Source organism: Centroberyx affinis, unplaced genomic scaffold (genome assembly GCF_046629955.1).
Source record: "Centroberyx affinis isolate AG114_WGS23_722 - 3 ecotype Tasmania unplaced genomic scaffold, CSIRO-AGI_Caff_v1 ptg003179l_1, whole genome shotgun sequence".
Taxonomy (NCBI): domain Eukaryota; kingdom Metazoa; phylum Chordata; class Actinopteri; order Beryciformes; family Berycidae; genus Centroberyx; species Centroberyx affinis.
This window is the reverse complement of record NW_027281226.1, coordinates 317,050-327,500: the sequence shown is the minus strand read 5'-3', so window position 1 is coordinate 327,500 and position 10,451 is coordinate 317,050. Positions and strand designations below refer to the sequence as shown.

The 10,451-nt window shown below is 41.4% G+C and overlaps 1 protein-coding gene across 3 annotated transcripts in view; it reads right to left on the bottom strand.

The window, feature by feature from the left end:
- snx17 (sorting nexin 17) overlaps window positions 1–10,451 on the bottom strand; it is a 28,825-nt gene that overhangs the window by 12,605 nt on the left and 5,769 nt on the right. Inside the window, exons 2-6 of one of the 3 annotated variants that reach the window (XM_071537988.1) lie at window positions 8,916–8,990; window positions 6,835–6,952; window positions 4,995–5,059; window positions 2,676–2,786; window positions 852–942 (exon numbers count right to left, since the gene is read on the bottom strand). In XM_071537988.1, the coding sequence (XP_071394089.1) occupies window positions 852–942; window positions 2,676–2,786; window positions 4,995–5,059; window positions 6,835–6,952; window positions 8,916–8,990 (460 nt within the window). The remainder of the gene's footprint in view (window positions 1–851; window positions 943–2,675; window positions 2,787–4,994; window positions 5,060–6,834; window positions 6,953–8,915; window positions 8,991–10,451) is intronic. The other 2 variants (XM_071537989.1, XM_071537990.1) reach the window with 2 other exon arrangements.

The window sequence follows — 10,451 nt, the reverse complement described above, 5'->3', positions numbered from 1 at the left end:
AGAAGCAGACACTGGGACATGAGATACGTCAATCATGGGCACTGCGGTTCTGCTTTTTTAACTAAACTGAATTTCCACATAGTGAGACAGACAGGCCAAGCTGCTGGACCAGAGCCAGAGCCAGCTCTTTAGGATTCCAAGCGAGAGATTTTATGAGTAAAAAAGAAAACTCGAAGCAAAAACATGACATCAATTTACCTTGATGTGTTATTTATTTCATATCTCGCTCTAGCTTCTACAGTAATTATCTGCCTACACCAACTCAAAGGCAGCACCCTCTAATTCCCTCTGCATACCCAGACTCAAGTCTTTCTTCGGTGCAGCCTAGTAAATGGCAAAGTTATTGAAATTCACTTCTGTTTTTTTCCAAATCCAACCAACTTCTGTTTTCTTCCTCCGAGTTCTTCAGGATGTGCTATGATTTGTGTTTCCTCTGAGAACAGTCCTTGGATGACCTGATAAAGTAGTTTGCATTATTTTATCAAAGAGCTAAAAGCACACTTAGTCTGCCTTGATAAACAGCACAGATTATTTGAAGTTCACCTACTGCAGTGTTTAGAGAAACTGAAACCCTTAAAAAGACGATTTTCATAAACCTCTGAAAGCACAGTCAAGTATGAACCTAAATAATCAGCAGTGATTAATATGATTTATGGATACCAAATATGTTTTTATGGAAAAAGAGCTTTAAAATGCCTGCTGTCATACTAATGCAACATTAGGATTACTGCTTCTAGTATACATTCTAATAGTGACAGAGACCAAGAAATATTACACAGGGCCAAATCATTTTCATTGCTTACATTCTTCTGATTGTGGCAAGTAGTGAGGGGTTTAAGTTCCACACTTACATGTTAAACCTCCATCCACACCTTCCCGGACCAGAAAGAGGCTGAAGTAACCGACAAGGTCGTCTGGGAGGTCAAGCTTTGACGCAACAGCCTGTAGAAAGATGAGGGATAGTTCATTTTCAAGATAAAATGTAATTCTTCCATTCTTTCATCTTATTTCTATTGCTTAGTGAGATGTACAAAATGAGTTTGAAATTGGTCAAGGACAGATTTTCACGATTTCGCGATCACAATGATTAGCGCAAATTCAACCAGTCCCGGCATTATTTATAAATAAATAAAGGCAGGAAATGGACAAATCAACAGAGCAAATGTATTTTTTTTCCATTCATCACACTTTTCATACAAAATGGTCCATTCAAATCATGCTTCAAATTATGTCTACCTTGGCCTTCTTACTCTTTTGAGAGGGAGGAGATGCAGGATGATTCAGAGGGCAATGAGTTGCAGTTATATTCACTCCCTCAAGTCGAGTGCACTTTATTCTTCATTTAACCTGCATTATTATGGCTTCCATTTATCATGAGCCTTCGGTTTACATGCTGTTAATCAGAAGAACCCAAAGTCTAAATCAAACATCAGTGGGCACTTTGAAGCTACACAGTTTTATAATGATGAAACATATTCAAATGCACTGACTGTATTTGGTGCTCACTGAGTTGATGTTGAGCTGAATGTTTATTCATGAAGAATGGAATCCAAGCACAGTAATTTCCTTTGTTCTAACTTTGAGCCTATGTTTTTATTTTGTGTTCAGAAAATAACAAGGATGAGCACTAAGAATGACCCCCCCCCCCCCCCCCCCCCCCCCCCCTCCCACACACACACAAAACAAATTTCAAAAAAACTAAAAACTGAGATATACACAGCCTAGAATTTCACCTTGTTACCTGTTGTGGTGAACAAGGTCTGTGGTTAACATCCCGTATTTTCGTTAACAGCAGTTGAATTTGCACTCCATAAAGCTGGATTTACAGCCATCAGTGACAAAGGGCATCTCATGGTGTTCACCGCGCTGAATAACAACTACCATGTACTGTATATCTCTTGGGTTATTTCAGAGTGTGTGTAGTAGCGATGGGTTTTTACGCATGTACTTTTGGGTCAAAAGAGAGCAGAGGTGAAGTGGATGCACTAATGTTGGTTTGGTAGGCAGGCACTGCCTCTCTCATAAAAACCATAAAAACCACATATACTATCAGGCTGTCTGTTTCATGATTTAAGACATGTAGTGCTCTGCAATACATCAGAGCTTATAGGAGAGCCTGAAGTCGTACTGCATCGCCTCAAGGCAGTCCCAGGTGTCTGTTGGCACTGTTATTAAAAACAGAGATTGAATGCCTATAGATAAACAGCCACAGATGCTCTGAAGGTAGATAGCGCACTGTAAAAACCTGTTTAAGAGCTCAGATGATCTGATGTTATCCTAATCAAGAATGGGGGCTTTAAGAGTGAATCAGCACTAAATCGTATTTTTGAGCTGTAAACATGGTTATAAGGCTTCTATATAGTGAACAGCATTAATCCTGTACTTAATTTCATCATTTTATGAATTAGGTCCTGCAACCGCTTCTAGGGGCAGAAAATCGTTGTTGCACCGTCTTTCAACCGTGTTGCACTTCTGGCCGCACCTTAATCAATGATGTCAAGGCAGGTATTTCAGCTGTGACAGCGTCAAATGCTTTGCGATCAGAAAATGAGCGCCCCCAAGTAAAGATAAAGGTAATCCGTTATCACAGACACACCCTTTTCCCACTTTTTCGCATCTTTCAAAATTGTGTACTAGGTGGAGACTGGCTGAACCCTGGGCACCCGGGAACAAACCTCAAGGACATCCTCTGTCTGGTCCGAGGTCAGGATGTTGACTGTGACCTTCTGACCGTTGGAGAGGCAGATCTCCAGAGCAACCTCTTCTGTGGGGATCTGCTGGGTCTCCTGTGGCACAGAAACAAAACATTAAAGTTATCCTTCACAGTCAACTTCATGGGGAAAACTATGTGTTGTCCTTCCTATCAGTCAGATGGGGACCACACAGAGAATATGGACTAGAGGAGAGTTGAATTTACAGTGGGGATTGTTAGGGAAGAAATGGAAAAGTACCTATGCTAAGCAACATTCCTATAAGCTCACTTAATATGTAACCTTTGACTCATATTTACACCTCAAGTGCCTAAAACTCAAGAATACTGAATCTGCTTCACCATTATAAGATTAAACTCTAAAAGTAACATCTGGTGTGTTTCTCACAGAACTGTGAGCCTGGAACGTGCAAATGCCCAAGTCTCATAGATAATACTGGCCAAGTGGCAGTATTCTTCTAGAAGAAGGCGGTTCCTCTTATTACGCATCTCCTTAAAGTGCTAGAACTATAATTATCATGCGTTGTTCAATCTTGTTCATATGACCTTATACCTTTTGACCAATAGCTTTATTATATTCTATCTGTATTAACATAATCATGAATATTCAACACTATAAAATGCTGTGTAATCCAGATTTTGAGTTCCTTAGCCCCAACCTACAGACTGAATAAACCTGTCAAACTGCCACTCTCTCATCCTGAGTTTTCTTCCACAGGATAGACACAAAACATAGAAGTTATCCATTGCCATTGTTACACTTATCTTCTCAAAGGCATTTTATCATTCAGTCATGCAAGGACAAATAAACTCAGCAGGTCTGAATGTTCCCAAATTGGATACTGGTTGCATTGCAATCTGCTGATTATGATCATTTTAGCGGCAATTCATCGGTCAACTGTTACAGACATTGCCTCATTAGTATTTTGCCATTTCGACTTACAATATTTATCTTCAGTCACTTGTTTGTAGAGCGGTCTCTTCCATTTACAATACGACTACAGCTTGACACGGAAAATAAGGGATTGTTGTTCATTAGCAGTGCTGTGTTTATACCCTTGTTCAAGCACTAACTGAACAAGGAGGACAACAGAACAAAACCAACAAAATGCATGAATAACAAGCAAGGAAAATAAATTGAACTGCCAAAACCTATGAATATTTCATTTTCGCAGAACAAAACTGTAAATAATAGCTACTGAACTGAAAATGAGAAACATGAAATTTCAAACTGGATAACCCTAGACTCTTCTGTCCCCAGGCAGTCTCTTGCCACCTCTGCAAAAACCACCTCTCATCCTCCCCGCTCCCTCACCGAGGGGTCTCAAAGTGCATCTCGATCACTAAAGGTGCAGATGAAATGACAACACTGGGTGGCAACTCATCTCCTATTCTGCACCTGCTGTCCTCGCAGTGCAAGGCGATGGGGGGGGAGGGGAGAGAGACAAACATAGACTCTAATGAGAGAGCAAGACAGAGGGAGAGGGAGAGGCAGAGGATGGGTGTGTGACATGGCTGCAGACTGATGAATCTGTTTATAAAGGTTACTGGATTTACACCACTCCTGGCAACGCAGGTCACAGCTTGAATGATGACTGTTCAACCTTGCTGCCTGATCGGAATAAGCCAATGACACATCATCATTTTGAAACAGCCTCCTCTGGCAGGTGGCAACAAAAAACACCAGAACAGCACTTGAGTTCTTACAATCTCATCCACTTCCACTATCAATACAGCATACAGCACACTCTGGCATTTAGTACTACATAAAAAGCCTGTTGACAAATCCAGCAGGATGAATCATAACTTTCCTCGCATTTTCAATATTTTTTGGGATATATGATATAATACTCCAAAGGGATCCAACTCCCACACAGGATGTAACCATGTTGTTAAATTTGGCCACGTGTGGCTTTCCTCGCAGTTTTACGTCTGACATAATCTGTTCACTTATACGCATGCAAACCAAAACTGAAGCCTACACTTCACACCGTTTCCTGACCAGCTAGCTTATGCAAACATAGGCAATATACACACTATCACATTTTTCTCTCACGCATTCTAAATCAGATGAGAGAATGCACTGCCACAGGCTGTGACAAACATCAAGAATACAGCCACCTCACTCAACAAGTTACCACATTGCCAAAAGTAATTACTAGCCTGCCAGCAATTACTGCATCAGCCTTTTGGCTCAAGAGGCACATCCTGCCTCCTCACAGGCCTGCTGCCCGTGTTGACGCAACACAAAACTGCCTGATCCAGTAAGGAAACAACTACCAACCTGCTGGGCTTTCCTTAAGAAGCTGTTGAACATCTCACTGGCTCCAAGCAAGGGGTCCTGACGCACTGTAAAGAAATGCAGAAGACACTGATGGACATCAATCCAAAACACAGCAATGTGATTACAAAATTCTTCACCTCTCATTGTTCAGTTGAAAGGAACATGTACAGCGGGGGATATATTTAGCTTGGCATTGATAAATCAGCAATTAGTTGAGGGGCTTTAAGTGGATGTTATGTAAACATAAACCTCCTTAAGCAGAGCTATTTCCCATTTCTTCATTTTTCTCTTATCGTGCATCTTGGTATTTTTTGCAAAACGCGCTTGACCACTCAACATTTGACAAGGCAATTTAGCTTAACATACAAACATTGCACTTCATGAAAAGAAGTCAGTTAAAGAAACATTAACTGGTCATCTGGCGTAGTTTCAAGTGACTGTAAATTATTACAGACCAGGAGGAGTCAACATGATAAGTCTCCAGATTTGGTCAATTATAGACTCTCAGACTGTCCAACTCTGCCTATTTTGCTCATCTGACTTTTGTTTTCTGTTGTCAGTTTTCCTTTGCAGCGTAGTGAAGTTTAATTAATTCATTGTGCTATAACCTTATATGACTTAAATATGACCGAGTCTATCTGTAAGTCAGTATGCTGTTGCTCTTTTCCAAGTTAGTCTAATCCTTTCACAAAATGCAAAAGTTCTGACACTCTGAAAAGCATTCAGTATTTGTTAATGTTCATTTTAAAAGGCTGTACAAAACAGCGTCACTGCAGATGCTTGGGCTCATGAGCCCTCTCCCTCAGAGCAAATTGTGTTTGTGGCGGTTAATTTTCCATAACTATGTAAAAGCCATGATGTAACCAAGCAAACGTCCAGCCAAGAACACCCTGTGTGTGTATGCTCCCAGACTATGAGCAAATACGCACTCCAACAACGCTTCCTTGTTCTGCTGAAACTGCCAGTGCTTGAGAGGATTAAAACAAACCCGCAGCATCGCTGCCAGTTCCACTCCATTCACTTTGTGTGTATGGCCAAAGTTCACCCTTGACCTGTTTGGAAAACTTTGGGCAATAGCCTGGAGCCTCCTAAACCGGGATATGAACCTCCCATTGGGCCTTGAACATGATGCAGAGTTGCAAAAGAAACCCTTTGAAAACATCATGAGGCACATGTTCAGAAAACAGACCTGGTCCTTCATTGCTGATCAAAACACCAGGAAATATGAATTACATTCATATTTACATTCAAGTTTTCTTTCAGAAAAGAATCCAGCATACATCCCTGGAAGTGGCACATTAGATACTACAAACCCATAAAACTCAAAAATCATACCAGGGAATGGGTCTGAAATACTGAGTATGGAGAATGTCTAATTTCAGGTGCGTCAGCTTTGGCTCCGTGTGCCAGCACCCACTGTGCTCAGATCAGCAGTCCTTGAGTGAGACACCCATAGCTTTTATGTGGCATGAAGAGACCAGTGTACGTCTGGCTCCCCACAGACACCGAGCCAAGTCATTCTTAGGGTTGTTGTGGAGAACTTTCCAGCTAAAGTTTTTTCTGCAAAGTTGCACTGTTAGAAAGACACAGTCTTGTTTTTGTCTTAGTTTTTTTCTTTTACTAAATAAAACACAATCCCCACACTAAAAAGGGAAAATAATAGTCAGGGTTAAGCATCTCAATTCCACTGCAGTTCAGAGGAGAAAAATTTAAATTCCATCTCAGAATTTAAACACTGTCAAAAACAAGCACAACGCAGCTGGAATTTAAATTCAACGAGAATTGAAATGAAAGGCAATACAAGTCATCAGTGAAAGGCCATTCAGCATAAATAACTTACCAGCCTGCATGTATTTCTCCAGCTGTTCTCGTCTCTGTTCTACCTCAGCAGGAGTCAGTGTGAAGATCTTCTTTGGAGGGAAGGCAGGCACCACATTATTGCCATACTCTTTCTTGATCTGTTGGTACAAAGAGAAACTTGTGAAGCTAAATTGGGTGTATTGTACAACCTCCAAACACTGTATTTTTCTCTTCTTTTAACAATGAACTCAAATAAAAAAAATCAAATCAGAAAAATCTGACTACATTTTCTTTTTTTTTTTTTATAAAATTAGAAAACCTGTGAAACAAGACATATATGGTTTCATATGATTAAGGTCTACAGTTAACTGTCTCCAAAACCCATTACCTGCAGTATACATTAGCAGGCTCTTGAATTAAAGAGTTGTGAATCCACTTTCCTCAGAGGTGCATTCATGCCGTTTAAGATGAATCACAGGTTTATTTTAAGCCGTGCTTCAGCGAATAGCTGGTAGAGTTTCCATGCGTAACACACGGACACATCTGGAACGCTGAATGTCTAGTCATTCCAAGTTTACTTTGTCTTCCAGCCTCCTTGACTCATTTATTCCCATTGAAATGCATTTTCTATCATTAGAATATTGGCAGCTTTGAACCATGGAAGTTTCAAACTAAACCCTAAATAATCTAGAACCAGACATCAAGTAATGTGTAATTTTGACCTGTAGGTTGCCACAGGCAAAAGGAGCGTGCATCAGAAACTTGTCGGAATTCCTTTTGCCTTACAAGGCAACTTGCGCAACGTCCACTGACATGTTCTGTTTCCTTGTTACAGAGAACATTCTAGACCCAACACATCTGATGAAGATAGGCCACGGTGCATATTGGAGGGAGTGAGGTGATTTTCACCTCAACATACTGCCCTTTGGTATTTCCAATGCGCAAGAGCCAGCATTGGTCACGCATACAAATCAGCCCTTGTAGCCACAGACACTTAGCACATGTTACAGACGCATCAGAGTCCCCTAAAGCCAAAAAAAGCTGTGAGCTCATGTAGCTTCTCCTCAACTGCCCCTTAGCAGAACTCTCCAATTCCCCACTGACTTTCGACAGACCCTGGAATCTGGCGGAAGATTTGCAAATCTTTCATGAAAAGATAAAAACAAAAAGAGAAACCATTAACATTCAAATTTTGTCAGCAATAACTGGGTGGAGTGAGTGCCCCGCAATCACCAGAGTGTTTTCAGGCCATGCATACGCCACAGGAAGCCCTGCGGGGTTGGAGCTCTGAACTGAGTGTGTCTTCCCCACACCCTGTTGCCAAGCAACGGCAGCTGTCAGACGGGATAACATAGGCTTGAGGACACAGATATCAAAGTTTGCCCTTTCCTTCCTTATTTATTAATATATGACCGCAGGAGACTGGGCACTTCCATAAGGATATGTTTTGTGTCATCGCTTGCATTTCATACCATGAGGAGTTCAGGGGCGACCTAGCAATCTGACTACCTTGTGATTCACAACACCTAGCTTACAATCAATGCATCCTTCACTCATGGCCTCTCCAATATTAGATATATACTTTGTTCACAAGAGTTGTTTAATTTTCTCCTTCAGCAGTAAAAATAAGAAAAAGAAAATCAGAGACACGCTGGATGCCAAATAATTTTAACGCCTAATAAGAGCTCCAACAAATTGCAGTGGCTGTGTGTGAGGTTCCACTGAGGCAGAGAACAGAAAATACTAAACAACTCAAGGCTTTCCCACAGCAGTACTTTCTCAGCTAAAGTTCCCTTTCCCAGCAGGTGAAGTGAGAGAAAACAGAAAGGCCAAGAACATTCCTTCCATGTCACCCCCCTCCAACCTCCTCTACAATACTGGCCATTTACATGCATTAGTTTGAACTCGGGGAGGAATAAGAGCGCGAGTCTTCAAGCGACGGCGGTCATGATTCAAAGTGACAGGAGTGCAATGGCGTATCGACCGGACAAAGATAAGTGAAAGGTCGCGTTGAGGGGATGTTGTGACATTTAAACACAGTGTTCAGTGCGCCGGACATACAGACCGATCACCACTGGACCACAGCAACCTGACAGCGCCGGGTACATTTTGCTGCCTTACCTGTTCATGGAGGCCGAGAAGTTGACTGTAGCGCACCCGACAGTGCAGGACACCGTTGACGTGGATGTTGTAGGCCTGTGGGAGAGAGGGGGGAGACAAATTGTGAGGAGAAAAGTTCCTTCTGTGCTGAGAGACTCTCTCTAAAGGTCTGAAATAACACAGAGACTGAACCTCAAAAGCCTGTATCGATTTGTTTGGAAAGCTTGTAGGTGGAGCAGCAGACACAAAAATGTCAGGTTAAAAGACAATAGTGCTTTCTATCTCATTCGGTCTCCAACTAGCTCTTCGTGCTTCTTTTCTATTCATAATTGACCAGCATAAAGCAAAACATTTGCTTGAATGATCTTCAGAAAAGGAAGCAGGGTGGCTGGTTAGAATTTCAATGCGTAAATAAAGCCAGAATTGGTAAAAGACAGTGGACCAAACTAAAAAAAAAATGTTTACATGCTGGACCTAGAGCACGAGTTTCACTTCTGATTTCCCACACCTCGAAACAAAATCAATCTGCATCCACCTCGTCTCACTCACTGCTGAGTGTTTGCCCACTCCGTCTTTGTTTTTATTAGGAGGACCAAACAAATGAAGTGTGAATTGGATCCAAACCCTTCTGACTTCCAGTTGAACAGTTTCTTCCGAAGGGGAATACAGAATCTACGGTGGATTTTCCAATCAAAACAGCTGCTCCTCGCATTATGCCGGCGCTAATGAATGCAGAAAGTGAGGATCACACAAGGAATCTTTCATTCTTTCCCTGTGACTCCCCTTGTTTGTTTTGACAAGAGTCATGACTGGTTACTCCTCCACAAAACTTCTTGAAATGTTTTGGATTACACTAAACCACATGAATAACAAAGTGGCACTTTATTGATCCCCTTAGGGAAATTCTCCTTCAAGTTTGTGTGTTGAGTGCAGGCTCACCTTCAAAACAGGTAAAACTGTTCTTGAACTGGTAAAAAATCCAGTTTTGCTCAAGTACTTCCAGTCTCAGTAAACCATTACACAACCCTGCCACCCTGAACACTGACACGTTCATCCATGGTGTTAGGGAAATTGTCCACTCAAACACCACTCAAAAACCTTGGCACTTATGCATATTTTGACTGTTTACACAGTATATCCATGGTCTAAAACTGTCAAAGGTTAGGTCTATATTTTGTTTAAAAAGCATTCAGTTCCTGAAAACAGAATATGAAAATGATCATCTTTCCAAACCTCTCGCGCTCTCTCACACACACAAAGACCTTAACTGGTTAGCTAAAGCAGTATTTTTTTATGATTAGAAGTCTGGAATGGCCTAGCCTATCATATAAATACTGCTGAGAGAGGCTTATGATCACAATTGAGCCATTTTGTCATTGACAAGAATATATGCTCCTTCATTTGCTAAGAGGAATTGGCTTTCACACACACATACACACACACACACAGAGGAACAGCTTTGGGTAGGGATGAGAGGAAGTGCATACGTTTGGTAGGAGACGTTTCCTGTTTGAGTGTCAAAGCACAAACTGTCAGCACTTTAATCTTCTGCCGCGT